General features: G+C 45.7%; 1 protein-coding gene across 1 annotated transcript in view; it reads left to right on the top strand.

Annotated features, from left to right (window-relative positions):
- Window positions 1-21,257, top strand: part of LOC146075901 (uncharacterized) — a 33,837-nt gene extending 12,580 nt beyond the window's left edge. The window contains exon 2 of the mRNA XM_083185585.1: window positions 18,929-21,257. Within this exon, the coding sequence (XP_083041711.1) occupies window positions 19,100-20,149 (1,050 nt within the window). The 5' untranslated portion in view covers window positions 18,929-19,099 and the 3' untranslated portion in view covers window positions 20,150-21,257. The remainder of the gene's footprint in view (window positions 1-18,928) is intronic.
- The last annotated feature ends 1,313 nt before the right edge of the window (window positions 21,258-22,570 follow it).

Below are 22,570 nucleotides of genomic sequence, written 5' to 3'. Positions count from 1 at the left end.
CCCCCCCCCCCCCTCCCCCCTGGCAATGAGCATATATGCAAGCAGCACTTTCGTGCCATAATATGTAATTGACATTACAGTGTGTCACAAAATATGGGCATTCCGTTGTTTGGCATAATGTGTAATGGGCATTATGTTGTTTGGCATAATGTGTAATGGGCATTCCGTTGTTTGGCATAATGTGTAATGGGCATTATGTTGTTTGGCATAATGTGTAATGGGCATTATGTTGTTTGGCATAATGTGTAATGGGCATTATGTTGTGTGGCATCATGTGTAATGGGCATAACAGTGTGTTTAATCCTTTTACTTTGTGGCAAGGGCTCTAGCTGGCGCAATGTGTATAAGTGCACTACTGTGTGGTGTTATATGTATATAGCAGAGATGGGTCGCTCGCGAACGAACCGGATCTTTTGAACGGATCCCATTGAAGAACGAATGAGCCACCGATTCCAAAAAGGTGATCCGTTTCATTTACAATGCATTTTCCTGATCTCAGTGCTGCCACCTGTGGCAGCTGAGATGTACTACCTCTGTAGACTGAGTACAGTGCTGTGACTACAAGTGATAGAAAGATTAGCTGCTGCTGCTGCCAGGGATGGCCATCGGTGCAGTCGCCATCGATGGTGATTCTGCACCCAGCCATCGATCAGTGTTTTTACTCGGTCATGTATTTCCCATTTTTTTTTCAAAGCGAACCGAGGATTTGTCTAAAAGATCCGTATCTTTTTACGGAGAGACCCCGTCGGAACACGGCTCAGCTTAAAGATCGGTTTTGCCCATCTCTAGTATATAGGACACTACTGTGTGGTGTAAAGTGAATTGGTACTATTGTGTGGCAATGCCCCTTCCCACGAAGTCATGCCCTATATCCCCCCCCTAAAAAAAATTATAAATGATGTCATACAGTTTCAAATGCTAAGACACAGACCACCACCACCCACCCAGCTGCACCTCAGTGTATGCATTATTTGTAGATAGATACCTACATGCGGTAGATGTAGAGGACCTTATTCTGGTTGTCTTGCAATGCTGCAGATTCACAGCCTGTTCAGTCCCCCAGATGCCGCCCTGTGAATCCTGGTTGCCCTGCCCCCCCCCCCCCCCCCCCCTCGCACCACGGCTATGCTCACACAGGCTGCAAATACTGTAGATGTTTAACATAAACATCTATTTGCAGGCCGGGGGAGGACTCTCACATCATTCACCGACCATCGAATGGTTTGGTGAGTGCACAAATATATAAATGACTCTCATGTCACTTAGATATCCGCCCACATTTGGAAGGAAATGAGCAGGCAACATACATCCGATGATGCCCGGCACTGACATCATGGCGCAATTACCATGGGAACACTCAGCGTTTGCATGGGAACGCCCATGAAATGCTGGGCATTACCATGGGTGCGACTATCTGCCACTGCCCCACGCCCCCCGTCTGCAGACTTGGGTGCGGGCGCCCAGCGTATGCATATAGTGCGAGCGTCTCACACAATCATGCATCCCATTGCCACAAATGGAGTACGCAAGCCTGTCACACTCACGCGTGTCCCATTCTCTGCAAATGTCGCGCCGAGACAGAAAGCTATGGAGCCCCATCCAGATGAATAACCGCTGCTCCATCTGTATATACAACATGTGAGGTGTGTATTTATTTACCTTTAACAACTGGTTCTGCAGCACATCTACTATTGCTTTGCACATCTCTGGGATGATACGCCCCAGTGCCTGTGCAGAGATGAAGACCCGAACTTCAGATCCTCCAGTGACCACCCTGTAGCCAGGAACCTCAGGGTAGCCTCAAGCCTCTCCTCAGCAGGGATGGCCCTCTGCAGGCTGGTATCTAGCCTCTCAATGTAGGGAGTCACCAGGCCCAGCAATGCCTGGAAGATAGCGTCATCCATGTACAAGTAACTGCGATAGTCCTCTGGGTTGTTCTCCCTTATCTGGGTCAGTAGTGACATGTGAGAGAGCGAGTCCCTCTTCAGCAGCCACTCCTAGTTCCAGCAGGACCTCACCCTCTTCCATTTCTGATTCCTCTCACATCTCAACGTCAGAATGCCGTAGGCTTGCAGAAGGTGATAGTGATAAGAAGCCATCACAGAAAAGGATAAAGCACCTTGGGGCAGATGTATTATAGAGGCGCTTAGTGCGCCGCTATAAAACTTCCTGCTTTGCCTCATTAAGGAGGAGAAGAAGGAGGGGAGACTGACAAGATGTATTAACATCTTCGGTACTCTTTACCTAGATGGGCGCCAGCGATTGAAATCGCGGGCGTCGGGGGTAAAAATCGCGGTCATCACGGGTAAATCGCGATGCCCGCGATTTTCCCATAGGGAACAATGTTAAAAAGGCTGATTGACCGCGATTTTACTGTTAAATGCCTCAATGGACCCGATTTGGCCCAAATAGGCACAATTAACCCTTAAATGTCCCCCCAAATTTTTAACGCCACCCCACGATCCACGCCAACCCGAAGCGTGGCGAGCGCAGCGAGCCCGCGAGGGGCGGCGGTACGCGTCCTCCGACCTTTTCATGCCCTACTATCCACTAGGGCGTGGAGTGAGAATAGAATAGTGTGGCGAGCGGACGCGGATACCTTCACAGGTAGACGCGTCCCCTCGCGGGCTTCACAGGTGTCCGCGTCGCCACGGACACCTGTGAAGCCCGCGAGGGGACGCGTATAACTGTGAAGGTATCCGCGTCCCCTGGCGGGGCTCGCTGCGCTCGCCACGCTTCGGGCTCGGTGGCTCGCTGCGCTCGCCACACTATTCTATTCTCACTCCACGCCCTAGTGGATAGTAGGGCATGAAAAGGTCGGAGGACGCGTACCGCCGCCCCTCGCGGGCTCGCTGCGCTCGCCACGCTTCGGGTTGGCGTGGATCGTGGGGTGGCGTTAAAAATTTGGGGGGACATTTAAGGGTTAATTGTGCCTATTTGGGCTCTGTGGCCCATTTAACATTGATTCCTATGGCCAAATCGGGTTCATTGAGGCATTTAACAGTAAAATCGTGTCCATCGGGCCTTTTAACATTGATTCCTATGGCAAATCGGGAGCATCGCGTCGCGGGCATCGCGGGTACATTTATGGCCGGCCGCGACGCGACCGACGCGATTTCCATGTTTAACATGGGTTTCAATGGGAAATCGCGGGCATCGCGTCGGTCGCGTCACGGCCAGACATAAATGTACCCGCGATCACCACGACGGGCGCCCATCTAAGTAAAGAGTACCACATCTTCTATGCTGAAGTGGGGGAGCGCTAATTCCACCCTCCGGAGATGTCCCCTCCTGGACTTTACACTGATGCGCCGTCTCCTTCCCCCCAGCCGGCTGGACTGGGTATGCGCGGGATCTCGCTACTCACATGAGATCCCCAGCACAGCCCAGAGCCAACCAGTAGGGACAGCGCTATCCCTGCTGTTGAGATAGGGCCAAAACCAGCTACAGGCGGACCGGTCAGCGATGCTGACCATTCATTAATTCGGCCTGCTATCATTTAGATAGCAGCGCCGATATGGACAGGGGTGCATAGTGCCCCTGTCTTTTACTGCACACTGGCTCCTTCATACATGGAGGAGTAGCGGTATCAGTGCACATAATGTGCGCTGATACCCCTTCTCCCCCATAACACCCAGTCATACATCTGCTCCTTTGTTCAGAAAAAAACCTCAAAGCAAAGCACTGTAGCCATATGGAACACTCAGCAGATATAACCCAGCCTCAGTAATCACAGAGCAGACTGTGCAGAGGTTTAAAATGGCTCCTTGTTTTTATTTCACTGTTTTGGCCACCCCCCTCCTAGCACTCATGCCATCCCCTAGGACCATTCCATCAGATAAATCTATGTACATGCAATATGGTCAGATAAATCTCCTGCGATCAATGGCACATCAAGTGCCAAATCACATGTAGCACTCCAGGGAAGCTGCCGGGGGAAGTTCTGGGTAAATGGCGTCTGACTTGTCCCTCAGGCAAGGGTTGGTGTGAGGGACCAAGGACAGCTCCATCTTGCACCACTTTTCTTTGCATTATATGCTACTTGGAGCATTTTTTGGCGGTCTATAAAACTGTCATCCTGTCTTCCACAGCAGTGCCACTCCTGGATGTGCCAAGTGCTTGTGCCACCCACTTGTGTAGATTAAAAGGCATACACACGGGGTGATTTAAACACCATTTCTAAGCGATCTGAATAGATTGCCTAGAAATAAAGCACGGATTACTTTGTGTGTACACCGTATAGTGATGGTGATGCATGCACTGTCTATCCTGCTTATCCTACATTAGATGCACAGATTGCTCAGCACACATCACGGGTGCATCGCTTGTGTGCCACCATGTGTGCTGAGCGATCTGTGCTTTAGCACCTCACTCAGCATGGAGGCAGCGTCGCCCCATGTATACACCATATAGCGATGGTGATGCATGCACTGTCTATCCTGCTTATCCTACATTAGATGCACAGATTGCTCAGCACACATCACGGGTGCATCGCTTGTGTGCCGCCATGTGTGCTGAGCGATCTGTGCTTTAGCACCTCACTCAGCATGTAGGCAGCGTCGCCCTGTGTGTACACCCTATAGTGATGGTGATGCATGCACTGTCTATCCTGCCTATCCTACATTAGATGCACAGATTGCTCAGCACACATCACGGGTGCATCGCTTGTGTGCCGCCATGTGTACTGAGCGATCTGTGCTTTAGCACCTCACTCAGCATGGAGGCAGCATCGCCCTGTATGTACACCGTATAGTGATGGTGATGCATGCACTGTCCATCCTGCTTATCTTACATTAGATGCACAGATTGCTCAGCATACATCACGAGTGCATCGCTTGTGTGCCGCCATGTGTGCAGAGAGATCTGTGCTTTAGCACCTCACTCAGCATGGAGGCAGTGTCGCCCCGTGTGTACACCCTATAGCGATGGTGATACATGCACTGTCTATCCTGCTTATCCTACATTAGATATAAAGATTGCTCAGCACACATCACGGGTGCATCGCTTGTGTGCCGCCATGTGTGCTGAGCGATCTATGCTTTAGCACCTCACTCAGCATGGAGGCAGCGTCGCCCCGTGTGTACACTGTATAGCGATGGTGATACATGCACTGTCTATCCTGCTTATCCTACATTAGATGCACAGATTGCTCAGCACACAACACAGGTGCATCGCTTGTGTGCCGCCATGTGTGCTTTAGCACCTCACTCAGCATCTAGGCAGCAGCGCCCCGTGTGTACACCGTATAGCGATGGTGATGCACGAAATGAGTGGAAATAATGCCCCTTTCCCACTGCAGCTCAAAAACTGTAAATTGCCGATTTTTCAGCGCAATTTACCGTTTAAGGCTGCAGTGGGAAAGTGCCAGAGTTGAAATACCGTTTAAAGTTAAATGGTATTTCAACCCGTTTTTAAAGCAGAGTCCTACACGTTAAAATAACGTTTAAGAGGCAGTGGGAATGCCTCTTAAACGTTATTTTGTGATAACAACAGGCTACAGTTCACTGATAGGCTGTTGCCTGTCTTCTGACCCGCTCCTCAACCAGGAAGTGTGTGAGGAGAGAACACATTTTTGGTGCATTGCTGGTGCTATTATTAACCTTAACCTTTTCTGTATACAATGTCTAACTGGAGTGATGAAGAGGTGAGGGAGCTGCTGCGCATCAGAGGTGAGGAGAAGATTGCGAGACAAATCACAGGTACTGTAAAGGACATGTACCTGCCATTGGTATTGCTGCACTAATCCGTCCTGGCCCCTGCCCCTCCTTTTATACTGTGAAAAAGTCATAGCTGTGTGCCTTTTTAACCCTGAAAAGCCCATTTAAAATGACAGGCACAGGCGTGTCCTGGACTCCATGCAGGGTAGACGCATACCTGCTGAGCTCTCTCCGACTGGCTCTGTATTCCACCCTTAGAGCCAGCTCAGAGGGCTATATTCAGCGCCCTGCAGCACCGGAGGGTCCCTGGACGTCCCCGCCGCATACCACAACAACCGCGACTCCGGGGAGACAGCCGGAGAGCCGCTTCAGATCGCGGCCTAGTCACGGCGCCGGAGCCGCGGCCTCGATTTACGGCCGCGAGCCCGCGACGCGGCCACCACAGAAATTGCGTCGGATCAGACGCCAGCCGGCACCGGAAGACAGGGACACCCTGTCCGCCCCCACACACACCCGCTCACCCCCTGAATCAACTCCGCAGAGCCGCCCAAGCACCCGGAGGGTGCAGACGTAAAACGGGGACACCAAGCACACACAGGCCCCAAGCCTCGGCCTGAACAGCAAACACCCCCCCCGGAGGCAGCACTGCAGCAAAGAGAACCCCCGCAAACAGGGTGTAAGGGGACACTCATAAACCCCCCCATCTGGACCCACTACATGGTGGAAGCACCCCCCTGATCTGCCAGGCAACAGTACCAGCCTCCTGTGGCCTGCTGGGCCCAAGCACTCCCGGGGACCAAGCCCAGGCTGAAGCTTTATTATGAAGAGGTCATCAGCTGCTACCACATCATAAACAGCGGTGAAAGTGACCAAGCCTGCAACTCTTCAGAAACACCCAAGTGCTGCACCACCCGTAAAAACTCCACACAGAACAGTGCCCTGATACAACAAGTGATCATCCTTGTCAACTAGCTGATGTGGGTAAGCACTACTTTACTGACTTAATTACCCAAGGCCTGTCAAACAAACGGCCCACGGCCCTACCCCCTCCACCACCCCCCCCCCCACGCCCTGCCACAAAGTCACAATCCCCTTGCTATTAACACCTTTAGCTAAACGTCTTAGTCTGTCCGGACTCTCTCAACCAATTAGCCAGCCGCAGGCACTTGCAAGTCCATTGAATTACCTTATTGCTGCTCTGACACACTCCGGGTCGACAGCTCCTACGATCTAGAGGACTCCCCGAGGCGGCAGGCACTATCGCTGACCCTTCACCCCTCTCCACACAACCAATACACCGGCACTAGCCGCCCTAACAACTTGATAACTTTGCCCCGGCTACCTAGATCGCAAATCTCATCAGACTTTGAAAATATAACATTTCCACAACCATTCCTGACTTTCCAGAGGTACATCGGATGCCCGGAATGGATAAATACGTGGCCAAACCCCAACGTGGCACCAAGTCCCAACAGCAAGGGAAAAACCGTGTCAGGGAGGCCACCCCCATATCCTCCCCTGGCCCACACTCCCCTTACCCGAGATCTTCCGCCTCGATTGAGGATTCTACTATCATGCCCCAACCATCTGGGGAACTTGTCTCCACCAATGAGCTAACCACCATACTGGCATCATTATTAGACCAAAAACTGACTCCATTGAAGGAGTCAATTGACTCTGCCCTGACGCAAATATTACAACATGACCAACGTCTGTCAGAAGCTGAACAGAGAATTTCTGATCTGGAGGATGAACTAGCCACCACAAAAGCCACCGCCTCCTCACAGGAAAAACTACTGTCCTCCATCCATGACAAGCTGGAAGATTTGGAAAATCGAAACAGGAGGAACAATGTTAGGATAATAGGCGTCCCAGAGAGCGTTAAAATCGGCCGCCCTTATGTCCCTGGTCTCTGAATGGCTACCACGCACCCTGGGCTGTGTCTCCTCAACTGAATCAATCCAAGTCGAGAGGGTACACCGTGTAGGCCCAGAACGCCAACAGAACAAAGAAAGGCCCAGACCTGTCATCCTACGCATCTTGAATTATGCCGACAAGGTCAGCTTAATGGATGCTTACAGGAAATACTCTGACCTGCGCTACGAAGGTGCTAGGCTACTCATTTTCCAAGACTTTTCATATTTGGTCTCCATGAAACGAAGAGAATTCACACCGATCTGCAAAGGTCTATACGAGCTGGGATACCGCTTTGCCCTCCTGTACCCAGCTAAACTACGAGTTCAATACAACGGCAAACCATATTACTTGGAAACCCCCGAAGCCGCAAAGAATTTCCTCGACTCCTTACCACAACAGCCCCCCACAACCATGGACGAGGCAGACTGACGGGCTGACCGTCAGGAGACTCATCTTTTCCCTACGTTTTTATGTTCGTATCTAAGGGACTGGTAATACACAACAACTTCTTTTTGTTCTTCTACACCGGTTTGTTATGTGTTGTTGCTTTTCAGGATCGGTATGGGAGGTTTAGTTTTATATATGGAAGGGTCCAACATGCCATCTGCAGAGACGAGGGATCTACCCCAAACGCCGGGACCTTCCCGAATTATGTAGTGGGGGACTGTGTATTTCTTGCTGACAGGGTCACGGGGACCGGTATGGGTTCACACCCCCCTTGCCAGCAATTACCAAATAATATTCCCCCTTATCTGTTGGGATATCTCATAGTTGTTTACTTTAAATATTGGTCTATACGACCACTTGTTCTGATTCATGAAAATGTTCAAAAGTTTAATATAATTAGATGGTTACAGTTTACAATATGTGGTACGCGATATATGTTTCGTGATGAGAGGTGGCAATCTGGGTTCATATCGCCCCGCTACAGTCTGCTCGCTGGGACAGACTGGGGGCCCAGAAAAAATTCATTATCAGTAGCATATAGACCCCGTGAGGGGATCGGCTAAAGATGCCCATCATGACAAACAGACCAACTAGGACACAGACCACGCTAAAGTTCGTGTCCTGGAATATAGAGGGACTCAATTCACCGATTAAAAGGCGCAAAGTAGTAACCCATCTGAAACGTATACGTCCAGATATAGCCTTTTTACAGGAAACACATTGGGATATTAAGGACCCCAACACACTAAGGGATTCCTGGATAGGTGAATTTAGGGCAGCCTCTTTTACAGCTAAACGTAGAGGAGTACTAATATTATTTAGAAAAAACTTACCCTACAAGATCCGAGACACTTGGTTGGACCCAGAAGGCCATTTCTTATTTATAAAAATAGAGATATGTGGGTCAATATACACTTTAGCAACAATATATGCCCCTAATGGACCTAATGCCCCCTTTTACACATCATTATACACTAAACTACTATCTTGGAAAGAGGGAGACTTAATTATGGGTGGTGACTTTAATAATGTCTTATCAACAGGACTAGACAGATCTGGACGAAGGACTGGTGGGGACGGTCCAAATACACCATCCCCCGTTTCTTTATTATTAGACAATCTGGGCCTGTGTGACCTCTGGAGATGCCAACATCCCACATCCAGAGAGTACACTTTTTACTCTCACCCCCATGGTACCTCCTCACGCATTGATCTTTGGCTGATTACAAATTCCTTATATCATCAAGTGGTGGAATCGGGGATAGGGCCAATAGATCTATCTGATCACGCCTGGGTTTGGTTTACACTCACCTTAAATAGTCCAATCACCACATCTTACAATTGGCGATTCCCCTCCTACCTGACCCACTCTACAGACTTCACACTACATTTGAAACATGCTTTTTCCACATATACATCGGACAATGCACAACATATAGAGAATATACATTTATTTTGGGCGGCCTCAAAGCCAGTGGTTAGAGGACAAGTAATGGAATACGTGGCCAGGAAACGCAAAAAACGAAACCTCGCTATTGCGGATCATAGTAACCGCCTGTCGAAGGCATATAACGCTATGCTCCTCAATAACTCAGAGATATCCAAAACGGCTTATACAGAGGCAAAACAGGCTTATGATGCACTATGCACCGAAAAGGCCCAATTCTCCTACGACTTCTCCCGTAACAAATATTTTAGAAGCTCAAACAAAACAGGGAGACTTTTAGCTAATCTAGTTCGCTCACAATCTGCCCCACTACACATACTACAGCTGTCCACGCAAAATGGAACGCTGACCTCGAACCCCGTTGACATTTCAACAACATTTCAGAACTACTATAAACACCTATATGAAGCACCTACTGATAAGCCCTTAGAAGGTATGCGGTTCTTACAGCAGGCCCAACTACCTACCCTTACTACCGAAGAGAGAGACGCTCTTGTCGCCCCAATTACGGAGCTGGAATTAAAAGCAGTGCTCAGCACCCTAAAAAAAGGTAAATCCCCAGGCCCCGACGGCTTTAGTGCCGAATATTACCAACTCATGAAAGAAAGCTTAACTCCCCACCTGATATCGTTGTTCAACTCTATGTTACAGGGTAACGCACCTCCCCCAGAATTCACAGCTGCACGCATAGTAGTGTTCCCAAAACCAGGGAAGAACCCCCAACTAGTTCAGTCTTACCGCCCAATATCCCTACTGAACCAAGATTTAAAGATCTTTACCACACTGTTAGCCGGAAGACTACAACCTATTTTACATAGGATTCTGCACCCAGCTCAGACTGGTTTCGTGAGAGGTCGAACCTCAGTCCACAATATTCGCACTTTAACAGCGGCACTAATAAGTTACAATTCTCTACACAGCAAAGAGGCGATTATAGTGAGCTGTGACGCAGACAAGGCGTTTGACCGCGTCTCCTGGTCTCACCTATTAAGAATATTACAAATGCAGCAATTTGGCCCAGACTTTATTAATATTTTTAACATGCTATACTCATCCCCCGAAGCATGTATAACCATTAACGGATTAAACACACCAACCTTTAAATTAGCCAGGGGTACACGCCAGGGCTGCCCTTTGTCCCCACTCTTATTCAACCTGGCATTGGATCCGTTAATACGCACCTTTTACCAGGAAACCACATGGCAGGGGTTGGAGATAGGGGGGTCAGAGGTAAAGGTATCTGCCTTTGCCGATGATCTCCTCTTATACATTAGCAATCCTAAACAAGCCCTTCCCAAATTATTGGAGATATTAGATATATTTTTTAACATATCAGGCTTTCTGGTCAACTACCAAAAGACGGAGGCATTGGCCGTTCACCCCGAGGCTAAGTCTGGATGGGGAATCACTTTCCCATTAAGGTGGACCACCGAATTTTTAATATATCTTGGTCTACGCTTTTCCAGTAAGGTATCAGACTTATATGACCTAAACTACTCTCACTTCATCGCACAGATGGTAGCAGACTTCCAAAGATGGAGACACCTACCACTATCATATCTGGGACGATGTAGCCTTTTTAAAATGGTTTCCTTCCCCAGACTGTTATACCCGGTTCAGATGCTACCCTTTTTGCTGAGAGACCATGACGTCACAACCATAAACAGAGCTCTTACTAAGTTTTTATGGGCCGGTAAGCGCCCTAGAATCTCCCAATTGAAATTACAGCAACCCCAGTCTAGGGGTGGTATCAACTTGCCCTGTATTCAAGATTATGCCCTAGCTGCCAATTTACGCTATGCTATAGACTGGGTAAGTGGTACGAACAACTATACACACAGAGCATTAGATCAGTCTTTTCTTCACGAATGCACTTTGGATGCCCTACTGTATATACCGCCCGCGGCTGCCCCACCACATGTCAAAGATAATCCCCTACTCTACTCACCATGCAGGGCCTGGCGCACCACACGGAAGCGACTCCGCTTATCACCCACAATATCCCTTCACACACCACTGATCCATAATCAGGATTTTCAAAATGGAAACCCAGACCATATATTCTTTACCTGGCATCAACAGGGACTTAGGTCGATATATCAATTTCTAGGTGAAGATTACACCACCCCTCTTACCCTAACACAGTTGAAAGAAAGCTTTCCTCAGACACAATTCCCCCTGTTTGCCTACTTTCAGGTCCGAAGTTACATAACAAAAAGTCTACAAACATTATGTAAAGCAGGCACAAATAGAGCGTTTGACTTGATGATAGTCTACAGAAAAGGAGAACCAATACCCACCTCAATATTACACTCCCATATCCGCCCCACCTTAGACCTTTCCAAGGTTAAAACGGGACTGACCCACTGGAAGGAGACCTTCCCTAACACATCAATAGATACCATCATAAAAGCCACAATTTCATTAAACAAATTACTCACCTCATCATCCTATGCTGAGATGCATTTCAAGATCCTACATAGGGCCTATTACACGCCTAAACACCGCTTCTTAATGGGAATATCGGAAGACTCCAATTGCTTCAAATGCCTCTCCCCAGAAGCTGACATATACCACTGCCTGTGGGCATGCCCCACAGTACAAACCTTTTGGCAGGACGTACAGCAATACATCACCCACACACTAAAAATATCTTTTAACATGACCCCCTCCTGGGCATTATGGAATATTTATGATGCAAACACACCCTCACGCCTTTCTAGAGGCACTAAGTGCTTACTGGCGAAAATTGCAGCAACTGCAAAAAAAAACCATCCTATCCCAGTGGATACATTCCAACCCGATCTCACTACAACTCATGCTCCCAAGACTAAAATTCCTATACCAGATGGACTGGATAGAATGCCTATTAGACACAGAAACAGGGGCCAAAAAATTCTTTGACACGTGGCTATTGTACATAAACTCTCTTACGGCCCAAGAAAAGAACAACATTAGACAGATAGTGTCACTCACAACTTGGTATAATATGGCCACCCTGGAAAGGGGACAACCTCCCTTTTAAAACAGCACAAGAAGTCCCATAAAAGCTACTTGTTAACCATTGGTTGAACTGTCATAACATGTACCTCTAAAATGTATAACCCTCTTTTGCTACTTCTGTTTATTGAAGCTGATTTGTGACTCATTGTAAATATCGCTGTATCATATCCGATTTGAATCTAATAATAAAAATATATTTCAAAAAAAAAAATGACAGGCACTCATTTCTGCTGTAAAAATGTTTTGAACAGCAAACGTTTTACCTGCAATGGGAATGGTACTTAAATGGTATTTAAAACGGTAATCTGCTGCAGTGGGAGTGCTAATACCATTTTAAATACCATTTAAGATTACCAGTACTTTAACCCCTTACCGCCGCAGCCTGTTTTTGCCTTCCTGACAGAGCCCTTTTTTTCAAATCTGACATGTATCACTTAAGTGGGGATAACTTTTTTTTGCTTTTACTTATCCCAGTGATTTTGAGATTGTTTTCTCGTGACACATTGTACTTCAAGTTAGTGGTAAATTATGGTCGATACAGTCTGTGTTTTTTTGTGAAAAACACCAAAATGTCGTAAAAAAATAGAAAATTTAGCAATTTGCAAAATGTTAAATTTTCTGCTTGTGAGACAAATAATCATACCACTCAAAATAGTTAATAACTAACATAGACCATATGTATACTTTGTGTTTCCATCATTATTTCAACCTCCTTTTAATTTTTTTGGACACTAGGAGGCTTAAAATATGAATAGCAAATTCTCAAATTTTCAAGAAAATTTCAAACACTGATTTTTTTAGGGACCAGTTCAGTTCTAATGTGACTTTGAGGGACTTGTATGTGAGACACCCCCATAAATTATGCCATTTCAAAAACTGCACCCCTCACAGTATACAAAACAGCATTTTGGAAGTTTGTTAACCCTTTAGGTGTTTCACAGGAATTAAAACAAAGTGTAGGTGAAATTTCAAAATTTCATTTTTTTTGCAGATTTTAAGTTTTTAATACATTTTTCTAAGGAACACAGTAGATTTTACTAGAGAAATGTGACTAAAAAATGATTCCCCCAATTCTTTTGTTTTCATAAATATCCTATATGTGGCCCTAGTGTGCACGTTGACCAAACCACAGGCTTCATAATAGAAGGAGCACATACTTGATTTTGGAGCCTCCTTTTTTGGAGATTATTTTTTAGGCACCATGTAGGTTTCTAGGCACCATAAGATGCTAAAAGTTAGGAACCCCCCCACAAGTGACCCCATTTTGCAAACTACACCCCTCAGGGAATTCATCTAGGGGTATAGTGTACATTTCAAACCCCCAGGGGTTTCACCAATTGTGGTACAACTGGGCAGTGAAAATAAAAAATTAATTTTTTTTACACAAAAATGCAGTTATGGCTCAAAATTTTTCATTTTCACAAGGAATGAAGGAGACAAAGCACCCCAAAATCTGTGCCCCAATTTCTCCCGAGTACGGCAATGCCTCACATGTGACCAAAAAATACCATTTGGGTGCATGGCAGGACTCAGAAGGGAAGGAGTGATATTTGGATTTTGCAGCACAGATTGTGGTGGAATGTTGGTGGGTGCTATGTCGCATTAGCAAGACCCCCGAAGCACCAATAAAGTGGAACCCCCCCACAAGTGACCCCATTTTGCAAACTACACCCCTCAGGGAATTCATCTAGGGGTATAGTGTACATTTCAAACCCCCAGGGGTTTCACCAATTGTGGTACAACTGGGCAGTGAAAATGAAAAATTAAATTTTTTACACAAAAATGCAGTTCTGGCTCAAAATTTTTCATTTTCACAAGGAATGAAGGAGACAAAGCACCCCAAAATCTGTGCCCCAATTTCTCCCGAGTACGGCAATGCCTCACATGTGACCAAAAAATACCATTTGGGTGCATGGCAGGACTCAGAAGGGAAGGAGTGATATTTGCATTTTGCAGCACAGATTCCGGTGGAATGTTGGTGGGTGCTATGTCGCATTAGCAAGACCCCCGAAGCACCAATACAGTGGAACCCCCCCACAAGTGACCCCATTTTGCAAACTACACCCCTCAGGGAATTCATCTAGGGGTATAGTGTACATTTCAAACCCCCAGGGGTTTCACCAATTGTGGTACAACTGGGCAGTGAAAATGAAAAATTAATTTTTTTACACAAAAATGCAGTTCTGGCTCAAAATTTTTCATTTTCACAAGGAATGAAGGAGACAAAGCACCCCAAAATCTGTGCCCCGATTTCTCCCGAGTACGGCAATGCCTCACATGTGACCAAAAAATACCATTTGGGTGCATGGCAGGACTCAGAAGGGAAGGAGTGATATTTGGATTTTGCAGCACAGATTCTGGTGGAATGTTGGTGGGTGCTATGTCGCATTAGCAAGACCCCCGAAGCACCAATACAGTGGAACCCCCCCACAAGTGACCCCATTTTGCAAACTACACCCCTCAGGGAATTCATCTAGGGGTATAGTGTACATTTCAAACCCCCAGGGGTTTCACCAATTTTGATACAACTGGGCTGTGCAAATTAAAAATTACATTTTTTTACACAAAAATGCAGTTCTGGCTCAAAATTTTTCATTTTCATAAGGTATGAAGGAGAAAACGCACCCCAAAATCTGTGCCCCAATTTCTCCCGAGTATGGCAATGCCTCATATGTGACCAAAAAATACCAGTTGGGTGCATGGCAGGACTCAGAAGGGAAGGAGTGATTTTTGGATTTTGCAGCTCAGATTCTGGTGGAATGAATGGTGGGTGCTATGTGGCATTAGCAAGACCCCTGAAGCACCGTGAAATGATGAACCTAATAATCCATAGATGTGTGGTATATTTTAAAACACTCCTTTATACATAGGCCGGGTTTGTCGGGGCAAGTTTCACAGTGGAAAATAGTATCCTTTCTTATTCCCTTTTTATAGCAAACTTTGCACCTTTTTTGTGTCCTGCCCTTTTTTGCAGTGGAGGGGATTTCGTTAGGAAAATGCTGCCCTGGTACAATACGGGGGCCAGTACTAGAAGTACTGGGGCCCTCTGCCTGCTGGTTCCCAAATATTAGGCCCTTTATGACTTCCTCTTGAAAGTGCATAAATGTCCCCCTCTGGCTGGTAGAACGGAATAGCACGTAAGCATTATACAGTGCCATCTGGATGATATACACGGCCAGCTTCTTGTACCAGATTTTTCTTTTCCGCAGGGCACTGTACGGCTTCAGTACCTGATCTGAAAGATCCACTCCGCCCATGTACTTATTGTAATCTAGGATACAATTAGGTTTTGAGGTGTGGGTACTGGTACCTCGTACAGGGACGGAGGTGGTACTGTCTCCATGAATTGTTGTCAGTATAAGGACATCCCTCTTGTCCTTATATTTGACCAACAACATATTTTCGGTGGATTGTGCCCTGCTTTCACCCCTTCTCAGTACTTGGGCAATGTGCGTTTTTGGGAGGCCTCTTTGGTTCTTGCGCATAGTATCGCAAGCTGCTGTACCTCTTGAACCAAGGGCCTTAAACAGGGGGATGCTAGTGTAAAAGTTATCCACATAGAGGTGATAACCTTTATCCAGGAAGGAGTGCACTAAATCCCAGACAATTTTTCCACTAACACCTACGAGGGAGGGGGGGCATTCTGGCGGTTCAATTCTTGAATCCTTCCCTTCATATACCCTAAACCTGTGGGTGTACCCTGAGGTGCTTTCACACAGTTTATACATTTTTATGCCATACCTTGCCCTCTTACTGGGAAGGTACTGGCGGAATTTAACCCTTCCTTTAAAATGTATAAGGGACTCGTCGATACAAATAAATTTTTCAGGGATGTACATCTCTGCAAATTTGGCACTGAAATGATCAATGACCGGCCTGACTTTGAATAGCCGGTCAAAGGTGGGATCATCTCTGGGTGGGCACTGTGCATTATCGGTGTAATGTAAAAATTTAAGGATTGTCTCAAAACGATTCTGAGTCATGGCCATACGGTAAAGTGGGGTGCTGTACAGAACATCTGTACTCCAATATTGCCTAATTTCTGGCTTTTTTACTATGCCCATATGTAACACCAGACCCCAAAACGTCATCATCTCTACTGCATCTACAGGGGTCCACCTAGCAAATGATGACGTGGGGTTTTGAGCAATAAACTGCTGGGCATATAAATTACTTTGGTCCACCATTAAATTTATAAAATCATCAGAGAAAAATAATTTGAAAAAGTCAATTTCTCTGAGACCTGTTGAATCAAATTGGATTCCTGGGATGGCCAAAAACTCAGGAACCTGGGGCTCAAAATTGTCTGGTGGTGGGGTCCATACGGGATCAATCATTTGGGGGGGGGGGTCTAAGCTGCTCTACGGGGGCGTCTTTGAGGGGGTCCCTCATCACTAGTGGAGGAAGATGAGGTTAAGACGAATCCTTCAAATTCCCCGCTTGCATCACTGGCTGTGTCAGAGTCAGAGGCAAGCATGGCATATGCCTCCTCCGCTGAATACATTCTTTTGGATGACTGGGATGACATTTGGGATGCCATTTTTATTTTTGTGTTTCTGTAAGTGTAATGTTTCAACACGTGTATAGTGTATGGGGGGGTACAAACTTTATTTCAACACGGGGGGTATGTAGTGTGTAGTGTGTATGTAGTGCAGAAAAAAAAATACTTTATACAGGAATTTGATCCCAATAAAAAAAAAAAAAAATTAGATCAACCCTGTGGCAAAAATGCTGATCTGTGATGTACGTCACTCAGCAACTTCAAGGCAGCTTTTGGTACAACCTTGAAGGGGTTAAAAAAAAAAAAAAAAGGTCCTGCGCCAAAAATTGAGCACAGATGTTGGTCAGTAACCTCCGTCACTGAACAGCGCTCAAAGGCAACAGGAATTTGATCCAAAAAAAAATAGATCAACCCTGTGCTGAAAATGCTGATCAGTGATGTACGTCACTGATCAGCGCACAGTGGCCACAGGACACCCACAAAATCACAGTGTGTGTAAAAAAAATTAAAAAAAGACCCCACAGCACCCTCAAAAAAAAAAAAAAAAGGTGATCAGTGATGCGACACTGATTACCAGTGATGGGCAGCAGGTGCACAACCTTTGGTGCAACTGACAGTGCAACTGACAGCAACTGACAGGTATATATATAAAAAAAAAACCCTGCACCCCCAAAAAGTTGCTGATCAGTTAATTTATACTGATCAGCACAAAAGGGGGGGGCAGCAGTCAGTTGCACAGGCAGCACAACCTTTGGTGCAACTGACAGGTATATATATAAAAAAAAAACCCTGCACCCCCAAAAAGTTGCTGATCAGCACAGATATACTGATCAGCACAAAAGGGGGGGCAGCAGACACAAAATATAGCACTCTCTATCACTTTGTCACTATCTCTCACTATCTCTCACTATCTGTCACTCTATGACACTGCAGCAGCAGCACACAGGAAGTCACAAGATCCAGGAAGCATCCAGCTGCTGGCAGCACGCTACCAGCGGTGATCAGGTAAGTATCAGGCAAGGATCAGGTCAGTATATCACGACAGATTGGCACGGTGACCGCTCTGCACGCAATTCCAGACCGGAATCGCGTCTGCAGCGCAGTCACCGTTAGTTTAAATCACGCGCCATGGCTGTGATTGGTCCGTCGGTCCGACGGACCAATCACAGCCTTGGGGGCAGGTGGGGTGAGGTGTGATCATCACCGGTGACCACCGGTGACCCCCTCACACCCCCTCACACCCGGCGGTGATTGATCCCTGTGTTACCGAGCGTCTGATTCGCCGGTAACACAGGAAAACGCTGCGATTGGCTGTTCACATTGAACAGCCAATTGCAGCGATCGCCGATGGGGGGGAGGCATCGCCGCCCCCCTGGGCATGCTGGGACATGTCTGCTGTCAGGGACAGCAGACATGTTTAAACTGTCACCGCGTCTATAGACGCGGTGACAGTTTAAAGTAATGACGTATATATACGTCATGTGTCGGGAAGTACATCCCGGCCATGACGTATATATACGTCAAATGTCGGGAAGGGGTTAAACGGGTCTGCAGTGGGAAAGCAGCATAAATGTCATTGATGTAATAATACTGTAGGAACAAAAAAACATTCTGTAATTTTAGATGTTTCTATTATTTAAAAAAAAATACAGATCCAAAACCAAAACAAAAAACCTGGGAGGGTGGTTTTGGCAAAACCAATCCAGAGCCAAAGCACTAAACCCATAACATGTCCGGGTGCACACTCCTAACTGGTATCTGCTGTAGTAAGGTAGCGAGATCTGTGCTGTGCATCTGACAGCAAATAGTCCCAGCCATTTGGCAGCATACAGAAATATAAAACAATGGTCCACGACTGATATGTGTTCTATATAGAAATGTTCCTTACACAATATAACCTTGACATCACACTTGTACTACAGTATGTTAACCTTTTACATTTTACCTGTCTTACAGGACGATTGTACAACATCTTCTTATATTTTGAGTCCAAATCCTGCTCAAGGGGACGTTGTTCTCTGATCCAGCCAACTAAAGTCATCATTTCTTCTTACACCTGGAGGATTAAAGTGACTTTATTTTGCGAATAGAAGAAACATTCAACAATTAATTTTTCTTATCTTGTACATGATGAGCCTCACAGGAGAGAGACCACATGTGTGCTCTGAGTGTGACAAAGGCTTTACATGTAAATCACATCTTCTCATATATCAGAGGAGTCACACAGGAGAGAAACCATTTACATGCTCTGAATGCAGCAAATGTTTTTTCCGGAAGTCAGATCTTGTTGTACATCAGAGGAGTCACACAGGAGAGAAGCCATATAAATGTTCTGAATGCAGCAAATGTTTTTCCTGGAAGTCACAGCTTGTCCGACATCAGAGGAGTCACACAGGAAAGAAACCATATAAATGTTCTGAATGCAGCAAATGTTTTCCCCAGAAGTCACAACTTGTCGTACATCAGAGGAGTCACACAGGAGAGAAACCATATAAATGTTCTGAATGCAGTAAATGTTTTTCCAATAAGTCAAATCTTGTCCAACATCAGAGGAGTCACACAGGAGAGAAGCCATATAAATGTTCTGAATGCAGCAAATGTTTTTCCCATCAGTCACATCTTGTCCGACATCAGAGGAGTCACACAGGAGAGAAACCATATAAATGTTCTGAATGCAGCAAATGTTTTTCCCATCAGTCACATCTTGTCCGACATCAGAGGAGTCACACAGGAGAGAAACCATATAAATGTTCTGAATGCAGTAAATGTTTTTCACATCTGTCAAATCTTGTCCAACATCAGAGGAGTCACACAGGAGAGAAACCATATAAATGTTCTGAATGCAGCAAATGTTTTTCCCATCAGTCACATCTTGTCCGACATCAGAGGAGTCACACAGGAGAGAAACCATATAAATGTTCTGAATGCAGCAAATGTTTTTCCCATCAGTCACATTTTGTCGTACATCAGAGGAGTCACACAGGAGAGAAACCATATAAATGTTCTGAATGCAGTAAATGTTTTTCCCATCAGTCAAATCTTGTCCAACATCAGAGGAGTCACACAGGAGAGAAGCCATATAAATGTTCTGAATGCAGCAAATGTTTTTCCCATCAGTCACATCTTGTCCGACATCAGAGGAGTCACACAGGAGAGAAGCCATATAAATGTACTTAAAGCAGCAAATATTTTCCCATAGGCTACAGCTTGTTATACATCAAATGAGAGAAATGACAAGGCTGAGTCACATAATTATGGCCACCTCCTACATATGACAGCACCGTGTACACCGTGAAGTATACTACATAGCATGCACTGGCTTGGTGGGTATATAAGGTGTGTGAAAGGCCACTTGCAGACAACACTCATTGTATGATGTGCAAAATGTTATGTTTACCAACATTCAGGCCAAGGGTGTCAGTATTTGTGAGCAGAGCAGATGGTGACCTGTTCACGTGCTACTGTGGTGACTGATTATCATTACTGGACAAATGGGACCGCTGTGCTTAACTGATGTGGAAACTGATAATCACCATGTGCCATTGATGTATGAGGTGAATCTTGGTTTTGAAGGAGCTTGAGGGCCAACAGACGCGCTACAGTGGAGCAGCTTACCCGCAAAATGAGCCATGGGGCTACCAGATGTAAAATTACAATTTAGTGAACACTTTTGCATTTCGGGCTCTGAAGCAAATGGAGGGTCCCTGCACCTATGCAAGCAAAGATGCATTGTTAAAAAATGTATATATATTTGCTCAATTATACAATATATATAAACCTCTTAAATGCGCCACCTTGTGGAGTACAGCTCCAGTGACACCCAGAAAAAACTTTCACAAAAGTTTTACAGATAGACAAAAAAAAAAAACAAGGCACGTGTCACAATAAGCGATCCCACATACATATGATTTACTGATTCTTCCTATCAAACATCTTCTGGGTAGGAAGTCTGAATCATAGAGTCCTGATATAAATCTGAAACAACTCAGAAGAAGAAAAAATATAGTGCAGATGGTTTGGACACCACAAGTGTTAGAGTTTTTCTTGTTGGTATTACACTCACATATTAGATGTTAATCAATAGAGGAATAGGGACACTGCGGTCCTGCATAGATCACTATGAGTCAAAGGGATTTCAGGATGTTCCTAAAACTTGAAAGGGTACTTGTTTCCTAGCACGGCCACAATCTTATGGATCCTGTACCTTTAAGTTAAGGTACACGATCCATACGATGGACCCGATTTCCTTTGAAATCAGGTCCATTTGGCCGGCTAGGACAAAATATCGGGGGCATCGCGTCGGTCGGGACCATTAACAATGGTCCCGACGCGACCGACGCGATGCCCCCGATTTCCCCATAGGCTTCAATGTTAAAAAATATTTTAACATTGAAATCGTGTCGGGAAAGGTAAAATATCGGGGGCATCGCGTCGGTCGGGACCATTAACAATGGTCCCGACGCGATGCCCCCGATTTTTCCATAGGCTTCAATGTTAAAATATTTTTTAACATTGAAATAGTGAAAAAATGTGAAAAATGTGAAATGGGCCAATATGACCCATTTCACATTATAGATGTCCCCCTCGTCACCCCACGATAGACGCCAACCCGAAGCGTAGCGAGCCCGCGAGGGGCGGCGGTGCGCGTCCTCCGACCTTTTCATTCCCCTACTATCCACGTCGGCGTGGAGTTGAGAATAGAATAGTGTGGCGAGCGCAGCGAGCCACCGAGCCCGAAGCGTGGCGAGCGGACGCGTATAACTTCACAGGTATACGCGTCCCCTCGCGGGGCTCGCGGCTTCATTCAAAAGTCTAAGAAGGTCCCCAGTATCTTTCAAATAGGCCTTTGTGGTTTTGACCAAAGGTTGTAGGTAGAAATCTATAATGGCCGAGGTTATACTGTTAGTCCCCGAAACTATCGGCCTACCGGGGGGGTGGAGGGGGTCCTTGTGGATTTTAGGGAGTGTATACAAAGTCGGAGTGGAAGGGTTTTTGATATTTATAAATTCGTATTCACTCTTGGATATTAAATTATCATTTAGGGCTTTTGTTGTCAGATTTATAAGGTCATTTGTAATTCTTATAGTTGGATCTGATTTTAATTTGTCATATGTATTTCCCTCTGACAACTGTTTATTTATTTCTTTAATGTAATCGACTTTATCAACAAGGACTACCCCTCCACCCTTATCGGCTGGTTTAATGATAAGGTCATTATCACTTTTTAAGGCTTTCAAGGCTATCCATTCCTTCTGTGTTAGGTTACAGCTTTTCCTTTTCTTTTTAAGTGCTTGTTCTACTTCCTCTAAAACCATTTTGCTAAAGCAGTCAATAAAGCAACCCTTTTGACCACTAGGATAAAAAGTGGATTTATTTTTAAATTCAGATCTGGGTGGTCCCCCAGTATCTTCTTTATCGGGCTCTTTATTTGCAAAATATTTTTTAAGAGTTAGTTTACGTATGTACTTTTGCAGGTCCACATAAAATTCAAAGGAATCTAATTTGTGTGTTGGGGCATACTTCAAACCTCTTTTTAGGACCTTCTCTTCATAAATAGTCAATTTTCTTTTACTCAAGTTGAATATCTTAATTTCTTCG

Source organism: Crinia signifera, chromosome 4 (assembly GCF_055691185.1).
Source record: "Crinia signifera chromosome 4, ASM5569118v1, whole genome shotgun sequence".
Lineage (NCBI taxonomy): Eukaryota > Metazoa > Chordata > Amphibia > Anura > Myobatrachidae > Crinia > Crinia signifera.
Note: the sequence above shows the minus strand (reverse complement) of the source record. Positions and strands in the feature narration are given on the sequence as shown.